This window comes from Camelus dromedarius, chromosome 20 (genome assembly GCF_036321535.1).
Source record: "Camelus dromedarius isolate mCamDro1 chromosome 20, mCamDro1.pat, whole genome shotgun sequence".
Classification (NCBI taxonomy): domain Eukaryota; kingdom Metazoa; phylum Chordata; class Mammalia; order Artiodactyla; family Camelidae; genus Camelus; species Camelus dromedarius.
Window position 1 is genome coordinate 12994021 of NC_087455.1, and position 23881 is coordinate 13017901.

Below are 23881 nucleotides of genomic sequence, written 5' to 3' on the forward strand. Positions count from 1 at the left end.
GAGATATGGACACATCCACAAAATAACACTTACCACCAGTCCAACTATGAGTTTATCCTTACTTCTCCATCCCCACGCCCCAGCAAGAGTAAGGGCTCCTGGAGGGAGTGCCTGTGCCTTTTATAGGCATTTCTTTGTAGCCTTGCCATTTTTTCAGGTTTCTCTCATTCCTTCAATCCCACTTGATTTCCTCTTTTTCTTCTCTTGCTTTCTCTCTCTCTCTTACACACACACACACACACACACACACACACACACACACACACACACACACAGATTACCCCATGGGAATTCTCTCCACCTCATTCCTCCTTCTCCTAGTCCTCTTCTCACCAGCCAGCTGTCCTGCTCACTGCTCCTACGTACTTTGACTCCTGATTGCTTGGGCAGCTGGTTGGTGAACTTTGTGTGGCCACTACCTGTTACCCAGGGCCTTGGACTGAGGGAGGATCCTGAGGTGCTAATGCTCATACTATCCCCCTTGCCATGTGGCTTTGGGGGGGGCAACTGTGACTGGGCTCTTGGGCTCCTAACTTGTTCGAGTCACAGAGCCCTTTGAGAATTGCCCTCTCCAGAGAAATGTGCATATATCTAGACTTTGCCTACAATTTCAGAGGAGTCAGACTCTAGGACTTCTTTCATAGATCCAACAGACTCCCCATGGGCCCCAGGTTATACATGCCTGATGTTCATGAAAACACATTATAAATGAAAACGACTAACTTTGGCAGAGGCTGTTATTAACATTATTTCCTGGGAGCCAGGTAAGTGCAAACTAAAGTCTCTTAGTCTCCTTTCCTGCCATCAGAATCCGCTCATAGGCATCCCCTCTGCCTTCATCTCTCTTCTCTTATCTCCCAGTCCAGTCTCAGCATCCTGCTTGGGGATTTAAACAGTGGCTATGAATCAAAGATTTGTTTTGAAGGGAAACCTAGCCTAGTGATAATCCTTAAGAATCTTGTCATATATTAAAATATATGTAATGATGCTCAAAATAAAGCAGCAATCTGGTAGCTTTATTTATTATGGGCTCAATTGGAGTTTATAGGCAAGCTTGGAAACAATATATTATATATTTAATATGACATTTTCTTATAAATATTACATACTTACAATAGTTATAAGTTTGTAATGCCATGATTATTAATATATTTATATTATAGTTTCTATTCATATTATAATTTCTAAAGAAACATACACCTACATTTCTATAGAAAACTATGTTAAGATAAGGGAAACCTTTGTAAAATAACCTGTTTGTAATTTGGGGTTTTCTTATCCTGCTTTAAAAATTTTGAAGACATGTCACTGAATTGCATATGTCCTAGATAATTTCTCCAAATTATCCAAAAATGGGAGGAATAAAAATTACACAATCTTCACCTTCAAGGAATTGATAGAGAAGTAGGAATTTGGTAGGTACTTCCTGATTTATCAGGCACTGACCTTTGAACACTGGATAGCCTGGCTACTTATTATGTCACACATTGCTGATATCAAATAGACGCCCAAAGGGTAATGATTTCAAAGGAGCCTAATTAACAAGGGACTACTTCAAACACCAACAAAATATGGGGTTCATCAAGTACAATTTAATCATTAAGACAATAATGTCTCTCATGAATACTTTCTGGAAAAATACTTAATCACTTCATTCTTGTCTTAATCACCATCTCAATTATAAATTATATTTGAACTTATGTGCCAAAGGTTACTCAAAAGGAAGGAAGCAAAGTTATAAATAGAAACAACAAATTATGTACCCAAAGCTATTCAGAAAACACTAATCAAAATTGGAACTAGGCTCCCAAACACACTGTCAGTATTTAAATATTTCAAGGTCAAAGTCAGATTAAGCAACTGGCATAGGTATTTTTAGCAGTAGCTACAATTAAGATTTAACAACACTGGTCAGGTCTGGAAAATGTGGTAACGTGATATGCTGATTATTATCTTGAAATTCATTAAGAAATTTATAATCATAAGGGTTTTGGGAGACAGGCAATGGAAAGAACATTTTCTTGGATTCCTACTATGAGCCTGGTGCTGGACAGTCTTTACAGAAATTGTCACATTTAATTCTCCCAACAACCCTGCAAGGTGGATTTTTAAATTCCCATTTTATAAATGAAGAAACAAGGGGTAGTAATTTGCTCTAGGTCATAGCAACTAATCAGTGGCAGAACTCAAACTTTTAAAAATGCATAAAATAAACTGCAGAGAAAATCACAAAGGAAGCCAGTTACAATGAACGATAGTAAAATGTTGTGTTAGTTTCCTATTGCTATGAAAAATGACAACAAACGTAATGACTTAAAGCAACATAAATTTATTATCTGACAGGTCCAGAGGTCAGAAATCTAGAACAAGCCTTGTGACACTAAAATCAAGGTGTCGACATTGCTGCGCTCCTTCTGGAGGTTCTAGGAGAGAATCTGTTTCCTTGCCTTTCTCAGCTTTTAGACGCTGCCCACGTTCTTTGGCTCATGACACCCAGCCAGCAATTGCATCACTCTGTTCCATGTTCATATCTCCCTGGCTCTGATTCTCCTCTCTCCCTTTTCCCGTGTTAGGGACCTCTGTGACCAGACTGGGCCCATGTGGCTAACCTAGGATAATCTAATCATGCCGGGACCCTGAATTTAATCACGCTGGAAAAGTTACTTTTGTCATGTACGGTAACATATTCACATACTGAGGATTAGGATGTGGACATCTTCGGGGAATCATTACTATGTCTACTAAAAAGCTATAACAACCAATTTGTGATATAGTGATATATGTGACTCTTTATGACTGTGTTAAATAACACGATCCATGTTGGGGCCAATAACTCCCATAATGTTGAAGTAATGTAGAGTATAAAAAATATTTTCAGGTATCTGCAAACATTTTAATGTGATATAAAGCATCTGCGATTACTACTGGGTGGTCAGTACTAATGATACTGTGGTTTGTTGCCTGCATCCATCATTGAAGACATTGCTAAATTTCAGCTAGAGGCTAGTGACAGTAAAGATGTAACTTTTTCCCATTCAAGTTTATGGACTTTCTGGATTTTATCCATGGACTCCCAGGAGGCAGGAGAACCTTTGCCCTGAACCAATAGGCAAAATTCATCAAGGGTCAGTTTGAGTCATTAGAATTTGTGTCTAGCTTAAGTTCAAGGACACGAATACTTTTTATGAATCAAAACAAGGCTAGAACTTCAAGGTAAGGGAGTCCCATTTATTCAACAAATCTTTACTGAGAACCATAAAGCAGTCTCTTGGCTCCAAATCTTTACTGAGAACCATAAAGCAGTCTCTTGGCTCCACTGTGACAGGAACATCAACATAGGTTCTTCTGTTCTCTGTGGGATAGAGCAGTCATGTGGAAACTTGGCTCTACCACTGCATGACCTTGGGTAGGTTATTTAATCTCCATATACCAATCTTCTCTTGGGAGGCATGAATGGATAGGACTAGGTGATCTTCATCTTCCTACCCAGCTTTAACAATCCATTCATGTACGTAGTATTTAATAGAAAACACTGTTCATTTTAATGTTTCTTGGAAGTTCTGATTGCAATTTATGAAGACAATTCTGCTCTTTGGCCTGAGATTTAGACTACTGTGAAGTTGATGGGGTTCCCTGGAACATTTGGCAAAAATTTCATCCACTCCTCCACTGAAGTTGAATACAGATGAGAAAGTGTAAAGCCGCCCAACTGAGTCATCCTCTTAACCTGCTGCTGAATTTACAGAAACTTTCTCCACTTTATGTTGGCCTATTTAATGTTGTGGCAAGAAGAAAAGGCAACAACCAAACAATTTTCAAAAACGAAATCCAAAAGCACTGGAGCCCGGGAGGATAGGGTAGGGTGAAGGAAGGATTGCTGCCCAGAAACAATTTTCTGGAAGTCTATAGTCGATTTTTTTTTTTTTTTTTTAACAGAGGCAGGCAGTGTGAATCATGGGGGCCTAGTATCAGTATGGTACTAAATTCAGGGTTTTTTTTTTCCTGCCTTGATTGACATGTCACCACTGAGAAGAGTAATTTTCTTGGACAAACACACCCCAGGCTGCAAACAAATAATTTACCTAGCTAATTCTTAGAATTTCAGCCATTGATAAATTATAGATTGCAAAAAAAGAGAATATTTACTGGAGAATAATTTCAGCAATTCAGTATGAATTGATTGCACTGAGCTAAGCCTTTTATTATTTATTGATAAAGTTTGCTATATTGGATATCCTGTGAATACCATTACTTTTAAGTGATATAATTGCAAGCCCCAATCCATTCACTTTAGTGGTATTAATTGCCTGAATTCTTCTTTGGTAGCGAGAGGAAATCTCAGAGGAAAGAGGGCCAGCACTGCTGTTGAGTCTGAAGCCATTCTGAAATGGGATTCTTTTTATTGAACTTCCCTTGACAACCACTAACTTTGCTGCTGGGAACTTTTTAGACTCTTTTTTTGGTTCCTAGTGATCTGAAATGTCATGATGACAGGCTTTGGAATGGGTCTTTTTTCATCTAGCATTCTGAGCCCTCAATGAACTCTCTCGATCTGGGAACAAATGACCTTCATTTGGGGGAGCATTCCTTCAGACATTTCATTGACAATTTTCTCCCTTACATTTTCAAAACCGTTTTATCTTCTTTAACTCTCTTGCACCTCCTGACCTGGTTCTATAATTCTTCTATTTTTGGCTCAATCATATGTCTACCTTTAGAGGTACGTGATGCCTCCAATTCTTGTACTTTTTTGAGGTTGTTACTCAAATGAACCTTCTAGGTTGTTCCATTCCAGCGTGGTTTTCACCTCCCTCTGATCCACTGGGTTAGTTACCACTCCTCTATCTGCTTCTCACCTTGTATTATTACAGTGTTGATGTCATCTACTCTCCTACTAACTCTGTGCTTGAGGAATTGTCTTTTTTCACCCACTGACATTCAACCCACCATTTCTAGTGAGTATTATCTTGTCCTTCAGATGCTCAATTTTGCCGCTGCTTTTGAAACTCCAGACTACTCATTCTAGAAACTTTATTATCCTTTGGCTTTTGTGGCCACCAAGTTGCTTTTTGCTTTCTTTCTGCCATATTACCTCTCCCCCTCTTCTTTCTTCTTCCACTGCTTATCCCTTAACTGCTGCTATTGTTTCCCAAATCTCTGTCCTTTTACATTTACACATTTTTTATAGACAATGTCATCCAATGCATGGGTTTAATGACTTCCTTAAGGCTCTTGACAACCAAATCTTTGCCTGTGGCTCCAGACCCACATAAAGCTCAGAAACGAGACAAAGAATAAGAGGATCCTGTTTCCCTATATTTTAACCCCAAGGGAAAACGAACACTCTAGGGCCAAAACAGGCTTCCTTTTAGATAAAGAAAATAGGAGTGAAGGAAGGCACTTAACTTTATAAAAGTAAGAAACAGAGTCAAGCAGGAGCTGCACTCATCATGCAAAATCTGCCATGAATTGGAGCAACTCTCCAGGACAGTGGTCGTCTTATGTTGGCTCACTACTCCCCACCTCCTCAATTTCATGAAACTTCCATTTCAGCACATATTGTGGATCTCACCATGCTGAGAGGAGAGAGCAGCACAGCTGACTGCAGGCAATCAAGTGCCCACATTTGGAGGTGAAAATGTCAGGTTTCCCATTCATTGGCCAAAGAAGTCACATGGCCTCACCTAACTTCAAGGGCACAAAGAAGAGCAATCCTCTCAGCCCCTGAGAACTGATTCTGTTGAAAACTAGTAACTGACAATAGTGAAAATATTCCGTTTAAAACAGAAAATCTGGCCTTAAGCAAAAAAAAGAATTTTTAATTTCCAGTCCTAGGTCAGTAGCTAGTATGGGGGGGCAATATTATTTGAATTCAAATATGTGGTAGAAGATGATTTAATAAGCCTATTTAAAAAGAGGTTCAGAAGAGTCTGAATTGATGCCTTATTTTCCTTCAAAGACAAATAGAAACATTCAAAAATCCTTCCACTGACCCTCCTACTGGGCTCAAAGTTGGAGTAATTTTTCAAAAACAGTTCTTGTGGCATCTAAATATTTGGAAGCCTCACTGAAGTTTGAAGAGAAGTCATTTCATAGCCCTATTGTTTATATTTACCTTGGTCAACATTCTGGCCCAAAATCAAACAAAATGGGCAACTTGGAAGGGGGAAGAGTTACAACATATTGCCCAGAAGGAGTCAGTAAGGGTGTGTGCATGTGTGTATGTGTGTGTTTATATGAGTGGGTATTATGTGTGCACATGAACTTTTCATGTGAGGTGTGGGACAGGCACACTCTTGTTGCTTACAGGTACACTGTGGGCAGATAAATATGAACCTCTTGGAGTATGAAATTGACACAGGACTTCTGAGCTCCAATTGATAGCCCCTCTCATATTTTCCAGACTGCTCCCATGAGATACTATTTCTTGCCCTGTGATGGGCACTTTCCAACATGCAGATCAAATTGTTTAAAATGAAGTATCAAAATGAGGTGGTGATGAGCGGCAGTAATGATTGACTGGTGGAGAGGAATGCAAAGGATTCAAAAGACAGATTGTCTCTTTGGGGTTAATTTTGGATTTTCCAAGTGTTCTTCATACCAAAAGTGTTCCGTAGTTCCTCTCTTTAGAGTAAAGCTTTCTTTACATATAAATTATATACACTTATTATAAACAAGCAACAGAGACAAGTGCAAAGGGGAAAGTTAAAAAAAATCATCCAATATTCCAAGAATAATGATGACCAGTATTATATCAGGTGAACATCGTTCTAATGATAGGAACAGAAGGAAGGACAATAAACACCATTGTCCTCTGGTTTTCCCCCTACTTTACTGACTCCTCTGCCTCTTCCAGTTCTCAGTGGTGAAGGGTCCCAGAGTCGATCCCAGGCTCTCCCCTAATCTCCATCTTTACTTTACCCACCAGAAACCTGGCCAGTTCTATAGCTTTAAATCATACCTGGATGCTGATGGCTCTCAAATTTGTAACTCCTGCCTTGTCCTTTGGAAATAAAACAGCTCCATTGCCAGGCACTGGAGAGTGAAGAAACGTTGAGAAAACAGAGATCTAGTTGGATTCTTTCTTTCAGTTCTGAAGTTACATGAACCTCTGATACTTCGAGATACATGTTTACTGCTAACACATTTTTTAATCTAAATGCCTGTCAATACTACCTTATCATTTTTTGAGCCCCTCTACATGTTAGGCATTGTGTCATGTGTTTTACATACATTAACTCATCTTATGCTTATGTAGGGTAGTATTTTAAGAAATAATAAGAAACCCCCAAACCACGACTTTGCATAATAGACAACTTGTCCAAATTGACACAGAGAGTAGGTGTTAGAGTTAGGATTTGAACTCAGGGGGATTCATGCGCTTTCTGGTCTGCTATACTGCCTACATTTGCATTTCAAAATAAATTTTAGTATCAAATTGACAAATTCATACACACACACACAGAGACACAGACTCAGCTGGGATTCTGCTTGGGACTGCCCTGAATTTATAGATTAATTTGGGGGAGAACTGACATCTACTATTGAATTTTCCAAATGTGAATTGGTATTTTCCTCCATCTATTTAAGTCTTCTTTAATTTTTCTAATAAGACTTTTCATTGTGAAGCAGCAATTGATCACCACAACCCTGATGGGGCAGGGGAATTTCAGGGGTCAGAATTCTAAGACTCGATGGATGAGAAGTACAATAAAAGAATGGTAAAAATGTGGGCAGAAGAAATGATTAAAGGACCCACCAAGTAAAGCGACAATTTCAAGAATTTGAAAGTGGATGGCAGTGGCTGGGTGGATAATGTATCATAATATGTAGACAGCAAACTGCCCTGGGCCCTGCCAGCAACAGGGATGCCAGGATCTCTGGGGAGTACTTGCATGGTGCAACCTACTGTGGACTGTTGATTCAGCAGTAATTTTTCGTAAGGAGGAGACTGTGAATGTTAACTGAGGCATGACATTTGTCATCTTTAAAAGTGAAGGGCAGGCTAGGCTGAACCCAGGCCAAGATTGTCTTCCAGGCCCTCCTTCTCTCCCTCTTCCATTTCTGTAACCTTCTCCAACCTGTTGGCACTGCCTCTTCAGCACCCTCACATTTCCTCAGAACCTTCCCCTTGCCACTCACAGCTAGACCTGCCTTATCCTTATATTTCTCCATGGCTCCATATCTGACCCCCCAAGTGCTCCCCCTCCCCATCTCCTCCATTTATTCATATTTAGGGTATTAAAGGGTTCAGAGAAAGAGTGGATAGGGGATCCAGTTAGTGCACATTACATGTGCATTAAATGACAGATGGCTACATAGATATTTCTCAAATTTGGGTCCAAAGAAATAATCCTATGGATTTGAGAGGTCTATGGGAATTTGGATAATAATAGCTAATATTTCTTGATCACTTACATGTTCCAGGTGCTGCTTAAAATGCTTTACCTGTATTTAGTTTCACTATAACCCTCTAAAACAGATGCCCTTACCTCCATTTAACAGATGAGCAAACCTAGCAACACGCCCTTATCCCCATCAAAGAGATGAGCAGTCATGCAAAGGCTGAGTCATTAGCTCAAGGCTATATAGCTAGGAAATGGAAGAGTGGGGACTCAAACCTAGGCAGTCTGGCTCCAGAGCAAATGTTCTCAACCACTTTGCAATGCTGTCATCTGGGGCTTCGTTGGGACTGGACGGTCCAAGATGGCCTCATGCACGTGCCTGGTAGTTAGCCAGGGCTATTGGGTGTCACCTCCTCCTCCATGTGGCCTTTCCAGCATGATGCTCTAGATTTTTTTATACAGCAGCCAAATTCCAAGACAGCAAATGCTATGTGGAAAATTATTTTGATGCAATGGCAGCCTCCAAGTATACCACCAGACAGGTTGTACCATAGGTCATGGAACAGATAGGCTTACAGAACAAATTAAGATGCTTGAAACATACTATGTGGCAGCTTTAAAACATGTTCCCAAATTCTTTGACATTGCTCCCCTTGAGAGGTGGGGGTCCACATCCCCTTCTCTTTAATCTGGGCCGGCCTTAGTGGCTTGCTGGTAGCTAGTAGAATGCAGTGGAATTGATGCTGCATGACTTCTTAGGATAAGTCAGAAAAGGCCATGAACCTGGTTCTTTATAAACATTTGCTCTCAGGGAAGCCAGCTGCCATGTGAGAAGTCTGCCATGCTAGAGGGGTGTGTAAGGCACTCTGGTTCATAGCCCTAGCTGAGCTCCCACCTGGGCAACAGCCAGCATCAATTGTCAGGCACATGAGTGTACCACTGTGGATGTCCAGCCTAGATGAGGCGTCAAACAACAGCAGGTGCAAATGATACCTGATGAGAGACTCAAATAACTGCCCAAGCAAGTCCTTTCTGAATTTCTGGCACAAAATCAGGAGCAAAATAAACTAGCTACTCCAAGTTTGGTATAACGTGTTCACTCCAAGAGCAGCAATAGTAACCCAGTTTATCAACTAATTTAGAACACAGTGAGCAGCATGGGGAAAAGAGATAGATAAACAAGTTTAGAATAGGGTATAAGCAGGGTGCGGACCATGGTACCTAAATTTTGTTTCATGCAGTATTTTTATGTCCTAACCCTCTCTGCTGTACCAGTCCCACAGATGGCATGGTTTTAAGGACCAGAGTGGAGAGTGAGGGCTTTAGGCAGAGTGAAGGGGCCTGGAACCGACATATATCTGTTCTGTCACACATCTGAGTGATAAGAGGCATGTGTGTTGGGTTATAACTGTAGATGGCCATTAACTGACTGAGTAGCAAGGGATTTATCTACCTTTCTTGTGCAGAGACTATATGAGGCCATAATGGAGCTATAATGGGTGTCACTAGTAGGTGGCCAATTTAGGGATGATCTAGTTGTCAGTCTAGAGGTAGTATGATCCATGCCTTACTAATATTTAAAGTTCACTTGGTCTATCTCCTTTCTAAAGTAGCACTTTCATTTGTTCCATCCTTTTTATCTATGTTCAACACATATTCGTTTATTCTGTATAACATCTTATAAGCAAATTGTGTCTACATTTTATTTTATTATTATTATTATTATTTTTAGTTCACCTGATTTTACTTTCCACCTATTCCTAGAGCTCCAACTGGCTTCAAAAGGCAAATAATTACACCTTCAACTATACTGGTATGGCAATGTTATCTTCTTCCTTCTTCACTAACTTTTATGGCCCCAACTCTAGAATTAACTTACTGAGGCAAATTGTGTCTACATTTTAATTTCTCTTATTTGCTATAGCAGAACTGAATATTCATAAAGCATACAGCAAACACATTATAGCAAGCCCCAAGGAGCAAGCACTTATCAAAGCATGGTTGTGATGGCCCACTTACCGGCTAGAGCAAGTCACATGGCCAAGCCCACAGTCATGTGGGACAAGGGAGTAGATACCATAAGTGATCATTGGGATCACTACTCAGTCTAATACTAAAACATAGCTAGGAAGTGGTTGATCCAGTTATCAAATTTTCAGCAATGTTTCTGGAGCCCACACACAAAACTGGTGTCCTGGGGGCTGTTGGAAATTCTTACTGAAGGGCTTTTTCAAGCCTCTCTTCCCAGGCCCCACCCCAAGCCCAAGTCAGAATCTCCCGAGGGTAAGGGATATAGAGGGGAGAAGTGGTGGAAATCTTAAGAATTTGAGACTTTAAATAACTCTGCAGAAGATTCTAACACCCACCGGAGGTGTTGGGGGTTTCAAAGACAAAGTCTCTACACTTAAAGAACTTGCATTTCCACAGAGAACACTCTTAATGGGCATTATTTTACCAGAGGCATTGCCCTGAAATTAAAAAAAAAATGTAAATGCTTTCCAAGTTTAAGTTAGAGCAGTGATTCTCAAACTTTTGTGCGCATCAGTATTAACTGGAGTGCTTGCACGCAGAGGACTGGGCCAACTCCCAGTTTCTAATTCAGGGAAGTCTCTGGTGGAGCACACTAATTTGCATGTCTAATAAGCTCTGCTGTCCAGGGACTACACTTTTGAGAATCACTGAGTTGGAGCAGTAGGAGTATTTAGTGATAACATACCCCCTTGACTCACATTTGTAATATTGCATTTACATTTTTTATAGCATATCTATTGCATACAAGGTCTAGGGCTTGGTGTAGCAGCAGATATGATAAGAACAGGATTTAGATCTTGATTACACTTGAGCAGATTTATTCTCTAAGTAGATCCGTTCTCTAAGAAGACAGGAAGCCTAAGTGTCATTACACAGGTTCAGATAAAGTGGAGATCATCTCCCTTAGGAAGAGATAAATGAAAGCTTGCAATAGGAGATCCTAAGACCTAGGCCTTGAATGGACACGTGGAAACAGTGGAGAATCGCAGAATTCTTTCCAACTTGGCATAGAGGGAAAAAAAAAAACACCAAATCAACAAACCTTGATAAACACCTGGAAACGGTCTGTGACATTCTTGCCTCAGGTTCCAGCATTAACAATCTGCAAGCTGATTACATCAAAACAAAAAAGGTTGTTCTCAGTGCCAAGGTCTCAGTTTCAAGCTCTCCTTGGGAAGGGGTAGAATTGGAGTCGCCCTCCCTTTGGAGCTCCCAGAGTGGGTGCCTCAGAGACAAGAGTGGCCGAAAACTAGATGCGCGCTGACCTGGCAAAGGGCGCGGCTTGTGCGCTTCCATCCCCCAAAGCCTGAGCAGGGCGCTGTGGCCTTGCCCGTGCCGGGGAAGATGGGCCGCACTCTGGGGCATCGTTCAGAAGCAGCCTAGGAGTTACGCATGGAGCTAGGGTGGACCGGATGCAGCTGCACTACCTCGCTGAGCGAGGGGCTCAAAGCTCTCTTCCTTTTTTCCCTCCGCTGGACTAAAACGTGGCGGAGGCTAGCGCAAGCGAGGCGCGCCCTCTCTCCCTCCACCTTCACAGACCGGAGACGGTGGAGACGCGCGTGCACGCTTCTTACCCGGGAGGGAGCGCGGCCCGCGAACTGCTCGCTGCGCCTGCGCGACCCCGCCCCACCCCGCCCCGCCCCTTTCCTTCGCTCCGCCCTGTTACCCCTTATACCGCCGCTAGGGGTAGCGGCTACGGCTGTGGCTTGACAGCGCGGCTGCTTTGAGGGCGCGGGAGCGGTACGGAGTGGGGACGAGGGCAGGCAAGAGGGTGGGAAAACCGGCGAGAGAGGAGGGCGGTGCCGGAGAAGGGCGGCGCGTGGCTGACTCATCCCTCTGGAAGATCAGACTGACAGACACAAACCCTTGCCGAAACCGCCCGCCCGCTCTGCTCCTCCTCGGCCGGGAGGCGCCCGCCCGCACCACCCGCCTGCCTTCTCCGTGAGCGCTCTCCCGGCCCGGCCGCCTCTGAGAAAGTTTTTGTCGTCGGGAGGGACCGGAGGCGCTGTGGGCCTTTGGGAAGGGAAGAGAGACGGAAGAAGAGGCTACAGTCGCGCGGGCCCGAGGAGTGCATGGTGCCCGGCGTCTCGGCTGCCTGTCAAGAGGACATCGGGGCGGGGTCGGGCTGAGCCCGGCTTCTTCTTCCCGCAGCCTCGCCAGAAATCTCCCTCCCGGGCTGCCGCGGGGGTCCCCGCTCCTCAGCCCGCCATGTCCCGGCTGCTGCCGCTGCTGAGGAGCCGGACCGCGCGCAGCCTGAGGCCGGGCCCGGCCGCCGCCGCGCCTCGGCCGCCGTCCTGGTGCTGCTGCGGGCGGGGGCTGCTGGCTCTCGCGGCCCCGGGCGGCCCCCGGGCGCTGGGCACCCACCCCAAGAAGGAGCCCATGGAGGCGCTGAACACGGCACAGGGCGCTCGCGACTTCATCTACAGCCTGCACTCCACCGAGAGGAGCTGCCTGCTCAAGGAGCTACACCGCTTCGAGTCCATTGCCATCGCTCAAGGTAAGGGGCGAGAGGGGGCGAGCCGGGGGTGTGGGCGGCGCCCTCCCCTCCCCCGCCTGCGCCCCGGGAACCCTCCCGCCCCTCGGCCAGGGACCCTCGCCGTGGCCCCACTCGCCGCCTGGCCCTGCGCCTGGGAAGTGCAGGGGTGGGGGGGGAACTTTTCGCCTCCTGAGTGTCCCCGGAGCAGGTAGGACGCGCGCGGATCGTGCCAGGCAGCCGGGGCCACCGTTTGGTTGGTTGCTCCCCAGCCTCAGCAGCTGGAGCTTAGCCTCAATTCAGAGCCAATGCTGATTTGATTTTGTTTAGATTTGATGCTTGTCCCCTCCACTCCCTACCCCCCCCACCCCCACCGGGTCAGCCTTCCTGTCCCCAAGCCCTTGCTGCTTTCTTGTGAACTTGCAGCCATGCAAGTTCAAAGTGTTACATACCCAAGAGACAGGCGGAAACTTTTCTTGACTGGTTATCAAACGAAGATGAAAGGGGGTCCATGGGATGTTGCTTCATAAGGCAGAGATGCTCTCAGCTGCTTGTTTGTACACACCTCTAAATTGTATTCATTTAAGCAGCCAAATGAAACATTTTCCTGGGAAATGGGAAGAGTGGATCAAACCAGCAACTGCAGATAACATTATTGCAAGCCCGTCACAGGTTTGGTGGTGCCCAAGTTAAACTCCAGTTTTTGTGGTTTCCCCAGAGAATGAAAGAATGCAGTAGATAAGAAGGTATTTTTTTTTTTCTGGAAATCTGTGGCTCTACAATAAAAAGCAGACTTCTGCTCAAAAATAATTTGGAGTGGTGAAAGCAAAGCTATTTTTAAGCTAACACGTTAAAAGAGGATATTTTTAAAACTAGTGCAGAATGTTGGTAGGCCAGAATATGAGTCCAAGTGAAAAAGCTAAAAAGTCAGAAAATCAAAAGGATGAAAGGAGCAAATGATCAAATCATTCAGTCTTAAAATATTTTTTGCCAGTTAAATACGGCGATACAGACGAAATAAATTGCTACTATTTTATATTACATTCTGATGTCTTTGAAAGTTTGTTTTCCCCCCCAAGTTTCCTCCTCGTCCTCTCCCTCAAGGTTGGTAGGTTCATAAACATTCCATAAATTCCTTAAGTTAAGAGCACATATATTTGGAACAAGACATTTTATTTGCCGGAGGCACTTGAAAGTGCTTCTTTGGTCTATGTACAGGAATGGAGGAAAGAATTATCTATCTCATATAAGTATGGTTTTTCTAAACTACTTCTTCAGAAACTTTTTATTAGTTGTGCCTCTTAACTGCTTCCCCCCCCCCCCCAATTCAGGGAATTGTGGACCAATTTATAGAATTGGGTGATTCCACACATCCTCTACCCACAATGCTTTTACAGGAAAAGTGTAACATCGTGATCAATTCAGTTACTAAATATGTAATCATGATATTATATGAAGTCATAATCAAATACTAGCATATTTGTAAGCTTTGCGTGCAGTCAGTGTGTGGTTTTAAAATGTTCAATTCTGAAAATGTACTTCTTGGAAAACAGTGTAAAGACAGTCATGCAAGAAGCATTAATTTTAGGAATCTTTCTCCATGGGCATGACTACTTGAATATACATTTGGCCTTTTCTAAGTAATTTCTTGGAAATTCTGCATTAACATTGTTACAATACTGGAGGGCCTTGTTAATATGATTTTATGACAGTTCTTGAAAAGCTTGTCATGTGATACAAATGGATAAATTTTATGTCATATGTTTTTATTTTAGCACATGCTAGTATTTTTGTGGTAGGGATGGTACATTTTCAAAAGAAGACAATGTTTTAAAATTTAACATGGTTTTAAATAGTTTGGAAAGGACATATAAACTTCAGTCAATGGAGATCAGTCAGGATCAATTAAGCTTAATAATACATAAGTTGTATGAGAGAAGTTGGTAATTTAAGTTGTCTTTGTTCAAAATAAATAGGCAAAGATATGGGAAACTGTGGTAGTCAAATGCTTATCCTGTTTATAAGCTAAAAGTCTTCAGAGTTTAAGTCAACTAAATTTTGCCAGTGTTGATGACTAAATTATTGCCCTTCGACTCAAATGACACTTACTGATGATGATGCTTTAATTTTTAGTACAGTCTTAGTGTTCCTCATTGTTTTCAGTATCAATACATATAGTTTCTGTGGAGGTAACTGGAATCATCACTAGTAAATTACCTCATTCTTTAACCATTTAAGGTAAAGAGGATTTATTATGTTGAGAAAGCATGCAGCTTATTCCATTTCTGAAATCAATTTTTTGCCCTAGACAAATGAAAACCTCCCATGTTTTTCTTTTATTGTTGCTTTTTAATATTTGACCCATGCACTAAACATGTGTACTCAGTGCACTTTCTGATGAAATAAATTATGTTAAAAAAGCTGTTTTTTATAATAGGAAATCTTCGTGTTCTTGAAAAGTGTACTTTGTATAATCTAATGAAGTGTTTTGGATCTGGAAAATAAATCATCCATGTTTTGAAATGGAAGTGGAATCTACTGCTGAAATTTGGTATATTTGCCCTTATCTTTCATATGTGTTTATCAGTAGACATTTGATACAGTCTGTGACAAGATAAAGCTTTAGAAACAATTTGTAATAGATAAGGCAGACCTTGTGGGATGTTTTGTTATAGTTAAGTAAGATACCATGATTTTTAAATTACAAACCGATTTCCTCCCCAGTTTTAAAAAAGTTGATGTTGTGTTCTCAAATTATCTGCTCAACCTGCTCTCAGTTCTTCTAGAAACAGTCCATATTCTTCTGATGGTGTGTTGTTGGTTCATTGTTTTTACAAGTAGGACTGGCAAGCTGATATTATTACTGTTGCCTTCCAATTTTAGTCACAATTTTTAAAACAAATTTGTTTTCCAATTTTTGTAATTACTATTTCTATTTATACTTATTTGAAAAGACTTTTAAAAAACATCAATTTGGTTTTTAAAGGCTAGGCAGTGCTCATTGTATTAGTTATACATTGCTGTACAAGATTACCCCAAAACATAGTGGCTTAACATAAATATGTTTTGTGTCACAGTTTCTGAGGACCAGGAGTTCTGGAGCAGCCTAGGGAGATATTTCTGGCTCAAGATCTCTCATGCAGTTGTAATCAAGCTTCTACCTGGGGCTGCATCATCTGAAGTCTTGACTGGGGCTGGAGGAACCAGTTCTAAGAAGGCTTACTCACATGGGGGTTGGCTAGAAGTCTCAATTCCTTGCCATGTGGGCCTCTCCACAGGGCTGCCTAAGTGTTTCAAGACATGGAGCTGGCTTCCTTCAGAACAAGTGATGAGAGAGGGAAACCTAAGCTAGAAGCCACAGTCTTTTATGACCCAATCTTAGAAGAGATAGTCCATCCTCTTTTGCCCTCTTCCATTGTGAGAGGGTACTGTACAGGGTGTGAAAACCAGGAGGTGGAAAAAGGACCTTCTTAAGGATTAGTTTTTGTTGAATGTGTACTTAAGGTGTTTTTAAAATGAGATTGTTTTTACATATAGCGATAAGGGATGTCATGTTGAGGTGAACAGAGCAGTTTTTCTATCAGTGTTAGATCTTAATCAGCTTGCATTTTTTTGTTTCTCTGTGTAAATGGTAATTGTATGTTTTAATTTTTTTTTTTACCATTTATGTACATCCATATAGATACACCATATAATTATAAACTTTAATCTTGTAGCTCCCCACATTTTGCGATTATTTACTTAAGGGAGGATGAGGAGCTTCATTTTAAGAACTTGCCATATACCATATTTAGAATACTTAAAAACAAGTAAGATTTTTTTATGGAATTCCCATCCACTAGGGACTCTTAACAAGAGTATCCCCATTTTTCTCAGCCCTTTGTATAGGATTATGTAAGAAAGTGGCAGCATTAACTATTAGCCTCTGGGATGAATTGGAGATAATCTTGGCTTTTGCTCAAAGAGAGTAAGAAAGAAGGCAAGAAAACATTTCATACTCTAAATTAAGATTTGTGAATAAAGATATTTCAGTGCCTTGGCTGAAATAGTAAAAGGGAAGTGTAGCCCCAACTAGACCCTGCAAGAGCAGAAGAACCAGGATGAGGAGAAGTATGAATAGAATCAGGAGGAGTTAGAGATCCCTAATAAGCTGAGAGCTTCTATTTCTTGGACCTGGATAAGTAAATGAAGCTTTTTTACAGTAAGTTATTTTTACCAATATGGGAAGAACCTAATTATGGCAATATATTCCAACAAGCTTAATTCTGAATACTTTAGAGTTACTGGGCATATTGGAATAGCCTTACATAGCTAGGGATTACTGCCTAGAAAACAGGTAATGTAAATAGGGTTTTTCTCTTCCATTATAAAATGGATATATTTCTACTTAATAATCTTTAATCACCATGTAACATATAACTTGAGATCCAGAGTTATACATGACAACAACATTCCATTATATCTCATGATTTTGTGGATCAGGAATATAGGCAGGACTTGGGTGAATAATTTGTTGTTTCATGTGGTATCTGTGGAGATCACTCGGTAAACAGCTGGCAGATGAGCTGGTCACAGGGTCCAAGATGGCTTCACTCACTTGCCTGGCACTTTGTTGGAGATGGCTGTAAGGCTGGGTTCTACTGGAACTGTTGGGCATAGTAGATGCATGTGATCTCACTAGTATGACAGTCTTAAAGTGGGTCAGGACTCCCAGAGAAAATATTACAGGAGAGCTGGGTAGAAGCTATAAGACTTTGTGTCAGTTTCCTATTGCTGCTGTAACAAATTATTACAAATACGGTGTCTTAACACAAATTTATTCTCTTAGCATTCTGGAGGTCCGAAGTCCAAAATTAGACTTAAGGAGCTAAAATTAAAGTGTCAGCAAGGCTCTGTCATTGTGGAGGCTTCAGAGGGAGAATCTGGTCCTTGTCTCTTCTAGCTTTTGGCATTCCTTGGTTCCTGGCCACATCACTCTAATCTCCGTTTCATTGTCACATCATCTTCTTCTTCATTGTCCTTTTTGCCTCTTTCTTAAGGATGCTCATGATTACATTTAGGACCCACCTGGATAATCCAGGATAATCTCACTCTCTCAAAATCCTTAATTTAATCATATCTGCACACTCGCCTTCGCCATATGAGATAATGTAGTCACAGGTTGGAGGATTAGGATGTAGACATATTTGAGGGACATTATTCAGCCTACCATACACATTTATGCCCTAGCCCTGGGAGTCCCAGACACCATTTTTTGTTGCAAGCTATCGGTCAAGTAAGTCACTCAGGCCAGTCTAGAGCCAAGGGAAGAGAAATTAGGAGATATTCCATGTAGGTGACCATTACTATTAACTGTAGCTTGTTCCTTTATATTGGTACATTGAAAAACTTAGTCATTTCTGTAGGGAATTTTGTATTGTATCTTTTTGTATTAATGCATACCAGTAACATAGTAGGTTTCTGATAGTTTGCTTTTCTTAAGACTTTTGAACATACGTTCTTATACTGAGTGCCACCGTAATAAGTCCATATATATATATGTATATATATATATATATATAGGACCCTATCTATCTATCTATCTATCTATCTATCTATCTATCTATCTATCTATCTATCTATCTATCTGCATAGGACTCTTCTGTATCAGGATTTCTCAGCCTTGGCAGTATTGACATTTTGGGCTGGATAATTCTTTGCTGTAGCAGCTGTCCTCCACATAGGATATTTAGCAACATCCCTGTCCTCTATCCACTAGATGCCAGTAGTACCTTCCCACTCTCCTCACCCTGAGTTTTGTCAACCAAAAATGTCTTTAGGCATTGCCAAATGTTTCCTGGAGGTGACATTGTGTTGCAGGAATGGGAGGAAGTTAGCAAAATAACTCTGGTTGAGGGTCATTGCTTTGTATGAAATGCTCTGTTTCATATCAATGTATAAACAGAAAAGGCTGTTGCTGTTTTTGTTTTTTTTTCAGTCCTCAGCCTTGTCTCTCTTCCTGTCATCCACTGATACTTGCTATTATCAGCGTATTTTCTTTGCTTATAGCTCATTTGCTTTATTTTACATTTATTTGTCTCTGGATAAGGACGAAGAGTAATTCCTCACCTTTCCATCAGGTTCTTCACCTCATTATCAAATAAATGAGCTTTGTATAACAGTTTTCCTTGATTGTGGTGTCCCTTTACTTCTAAGTTTTAACTAAATTCTAAATATTAGACACTTAGAAAATATGGCTTCCAGATAAGTCAAACACTGCTGTAGTTTAATTCACCAGTAATTTAGTGGTGTTCATTTCAGTAATTCCTATTTTCTGACTTTTTATAGCAATTGTGACAGGCAAATTTTTGTAAACAAATTGGTGGATAGGAACCTTGAGATAATACAAAGTCTGCAACTTTCTCGGGTCATCCAAAGGGTCAGGTGGGACTAAAGATAATGGATAATCTTGAATGTTGGGGATGATCTGATATTGAACCATTATTAGTGGCAACTGTTTCCATTTTTCTGAAAATAGTGGTGAGTTTGTATAACCATACTTGTGTTTGTTTTTTTTCTTTTTTCTTTTTTTTTTTGGTATGTCAGAGGATAAAGCTAACTGAAACAAATAGGGACTAAATTCCTGAGTGCAGATTTCACTAGCATCTTGCTCAAGTCAGCTGAATTAATTAGTATGTAGATTTATAGGACTCTAGCCTTGTCTTTGACTCATAGGTTTATGTCTGCTTTAAGTTAATGAAAACAACTGCATAAAAGCAAGTAGTTACATGTTGAAATATAATAATGTAGTTACCTCAAACCATCTGGTAAATGAGAGACTCTTCTAGGCAAAGGACTTTGTAGGTAACAAAATGTCATTCCTCTTACCCTCTGAAATATTTACTTTGATGGTTTTTGATGGCAGTATATTTGAACATACTGCCTTTTTCTCTGCCTTAGTAAAAGTATAATGAGCACAATTTAGCTTCCACCAGATGTCAGAGTCCTTATATCCTGTGTTTTAATACAATGATTTTCTTTGGGGCTACTTACTTCTATTTGTAGATGTAGTCATCACACCAGATGCCTCCAGAACACTGTGCTGTTTCAGTTGGCATGCTTTTCAGACTGTGTCATAGTGCTGGGGAAATGTGTTGAGCCTCTTCTGTCCCCCCCCACCTCGTGCCCTCAGATTATGCTGCTTTGTTCTGTCATCCCTGTGGTTGTGGTAGACTTTTCTGCTGTGTAAGGAGGTCTGCTTCTTGGTATCTCTGTTATTGTTTCTGATGTCTGCTCTTTGCCACTCTTCCATAGTGTTTTGTTTTGTTTTTCTTATTTTTCTTTCACTTTTTGTCTCTCTCTTCCTCTCTCTGAACCCCTTATGCTCCTGGATAGACACTTCAGGGTCATGGACCACTACTCTCTCTGTCTTTCCATCTAGCTAGTTGCACCTGTCACACTGTTGTTGATCTCTGACTCCAGATCTCACCTTGAGGATCTTGTGAGTATTTTTACTAATATCAGGATTATGGATGTTCAGAAGATTGTTGTTTTAAACACCTAAAAGGTACTTAACTGAGGCATTTATTTTTATTGGTCTTTAAGTTTCAGGGAAATTTAAATTAGAGTGGTGTCCTTTACTTGGTTTAGTTTATATTTTTTGTCTTCTTTCTGAGTTTTAATATAGATTATTTAGGGCACTGTGTTATTAAAACATTTGTAATTTTAAAAACAGCCTGGTATTTTATAGCACAACTTCTGAATTTCTTTTGTATAATGTTTGTTACATTTTATGGAAGACATCTCACTGCTACCACTATTGCTGTTGCTAACACCATCTTCATTACTGTTACTTAGAAATAATTGAATATTTGCTAATTAAGTGAGTTTTCATGTAATTACTTCTCTCGGAGAGAGAAGGAATTATCTCTATTCTATAGACTGAGATGCTGAGGCTAAGAGGAGCTTGCCCAGCATCCTAAAACCTGTGTGGCAGAGTAGAGTTTTTAATTTAGCTTTCTTTGACTCTAAAACCCCTGTTCTTGTTATTACACCTTTCTGGGTATTCATACGTGGGATTTTTAACACATGCTGGGAAAAAAAGTTAACAACTCAAATGCTAAATATAAGTCACATGTGCTGATAACATATCTTTTGTCTTCTGTATGTTTGCATAATATACAACATTCAATACAAAAGCAAATATGGCATTGTTACTTTGAAATTAAGGGAAATCAAAATAAAATCAATATGCAAAAAAGTTTATAAATTGTGAGAGGATTTTGAAAAAGTCAGAAAACTAGTATTTGGAACTTCTGCTCTTTCTAACCTTTACTCTAAGTTTCTTTTAGAGTTTTGAATGAGTTTTTTTTTTTAAACATCTGACATGCTATTTATAAAAAAGCTTTCTAAACTTTGAAAATTTATTTATGTAACAACTATTTGTTACTCTCCCTACCATATAATAGACACAATATTGAATGTTGGGGGTATGTCAGAGAATTAATTCAGCAAAATACTCTCGTGAGACATTTTTGAGAGGAAAGAAATGAGCAATAAAGTAAATAAATAATTATGGATAATGTGTGCTATTAGAATAAACAGAAGGACATTTACTTAAGTTGGTTTGGGAAGGCCTTTGTTTAGGTAATATTTAAGCTGAAAATAAAGGATTTTGAAGAAGCTATTCATTCAGACAGGTGAAGGAAGAGCATTCTGAGAAGGAAAAGCAAATACCACGATCCTAAGAAAGAGACTTGGCATAGTGTAGGAATTAAAAGAAGGCAAATATGAGTGGAATATAATGAACAGAGGGTAGAGTGGAATGGGATGAGATGGGTAGGTAGGCAGAAACGAAATCAATCAAGACCTTTCTGGGTAAACCATACGAAGGCCATTCAAGCATTTAAACGTGAGGGTGAAATAGTTGGATTTAAAGAGCCCCCTGACTGCCGTAGAAGAACAGATTGGAGGGTGCAGATGCATAAACTGGGAGACCACTTGGGAAGCTGTTGCAGTAGTCTAGGCTCGCGATGATGGTGGTCGAGACCAGGTGGCCACCTGTTTTTAGCAGCATTGTGTAGAAAATGTACAGGCCATTTATCAAGTAATGTCTTTTCATTTTCTTTGGTAAGAAGCTTATAGAAATCAAGAAGATGATTGGAAATTTCATTTTTCATATTAGAATACCTAAGAGCTAGGGAGAAGGGATATGGGGCTTTCAGTGCTAAAATTGAAACAGTCCCAGGCAAACTGGATGGTTGGTCACCTTACCTACCCTAAGAGTGACAATATTTTTGCCCTTCTCACAGATTAAGGCTTCTGACTCATAGAAGAGATTGAGAAAGGGATCCGAGTAGAGTTTTTCATGACTCTTCTGCAGTCCTGCGTTTCCTGTCTTCTAGGTCCATACCACAGTGGACATTTTCTTAGGATTCCCTCTTTTACCTTTTTTGTGTCTGGTGGAATTTCTGGTGAAAGGACCTGCAAGAAAGTGCAGACTCGCAAGTTTATTCCTAACCTAATACCTTCACACTGTCCCGCCAGCCCTCACCCTGCCTTCACCTGTTCCCTTACTATTCTAGCTGAACTCTTCTTATGGTGTCTGGTTGCACCTGTCTCAAGTAAGCAAGTGCTAACGTCCCCTCTGTCCTTGCAAGGGCCTGCTTCTCTTTTGATTTAGGGCCAGTTGATTGCTCTGTGACATAAGTTCTCTTACCGATTCAAAATAAGCCATAAACTTGGATTTAGTTTTACTTTGTTTCACTGTCAGGGTGGGAGCAGTACTCTGTAGCTCTCTGTATCCCACAGTGAAAACTAGTTTAATGTACACATAAAATCATCTGGGATTTTTATTGAAATACAGAAGCTATTTCAGTAGATTTGAGGGGGCCTGAGATTCTGCATTTCTAACAAGTTCCTAGTGATTCAGTGATTCAGGACCAGTATTTTGAATAGCAAGGTTATAGCAGGTGTTTTTGTTTTTAAGGTGAAAAAGAGTTGAAGTTATGTAGATAAACTCTGGCATGCTTGAATTGCAAAAGGAAACAGACAAGCAGATGTGAGAGTGATAATGTAAGATGTGGCATATTTTGTAAGCTGGCAGAATTTTATGTTTATGTGTAAGAAAGACCTTATGGTTAAAAAAATTATCATAGCATTTTTTCTACTCAAGGGGGCTTCTTAAAAACATTCCAAAAATGTGAATTGTTAGCACTGATTTTATAGTTATGCAACGATCACTTTTGAGTAATAAATGCTGTGGAATAGATATATTCTTTTTTGTTCATTTAACCTTGAATATGCTGTCTATTGGTTAAGTCTCATTTCTTCAGAGAATCCTCTGTCATACTTTTTTCTTCTGCTTTTGTTCATCCTGCTCTTCCTGTGCTTTCCCCACTTAATTTTGTATTACTTAAAAAATTCTGAAGCAATCTAAAATTTTAGAAAAGTATTAAGTATAGCAGTTAGCTTTTTTCCCTATCCCTGAATCATTTGAGAGTAAGTAGCTGACATGATGCCCTGTCATCCCTGGCACAGGCTAGGCTCCTTGAGAAGCAGTCTCTAAGGCAGGCAGTTTTTTGGGGAGTGCTGTTGGAATCCTCACCTTAGAAAGGGAAGGGAAGAAAGCAGGTTCGGGCAGAGGTAGAAGTAAAGTGATATGATCTCAGTGGAAGCCTTAGCTGAACCTGAGGAGAGTTCTAGAGATAGGAATGACCCTCCAGTGTTGTCCTGAGTTGGGTGAGAGGTCTGGGCCTCCACCTCTGAGAAAATGAGCTATTGGATGTGAACTGCCCTGAGCAGGGGGCAGGGCCTCAGGTGAGGCAGCATTCTTCAGCTGAGGCAGCTCCCCAGGAGGATTGTCTCTCAGGAAGGACTTTGGGCAGCTAAGGATCGACTGTACCACAATGCCCACTATGGCCAGAGTACTTTGGCTTATATTTCCTACAAACAAGAACAATTTCCTATATAGGCACAGTGTAACGTGAATACATTACTACCATCTTACACTCTGGTGTCATTCAAGTTTCACCAGTTGTCCCAATAATGCTCC

The 23881-nt window shown here is 40.7% G+C and overlaps 1 protein-coding gene across 3 annotated transcripts in view; it reads left to right on the forward strand.

The window, feature by feature from the left end:
- The first annotated feature begins 12086 nt into the window (after positions 1-12086).
- TMEM65 (transmembrane protein 65) overlaps positions 12087-23881 on the forward strand; it is a 44288-nt gene continuing 32493 nt past the window's right edge. For all 3 annotated transcript variants that reach the window (XM_064476862.1, XM_031439585.2, XM_031439587.2), the window contains exon 1: positions 12087-12873. In XM_064476862.1, coding sequence (XP_064332932.1) covers positions 12585-12873 — 289 coding nt within the window. In that variant the 5' untranslated portion in view covers positions 12087-12584. The remainder of the gene's footprint in view (positions 12874-23881) is intronic.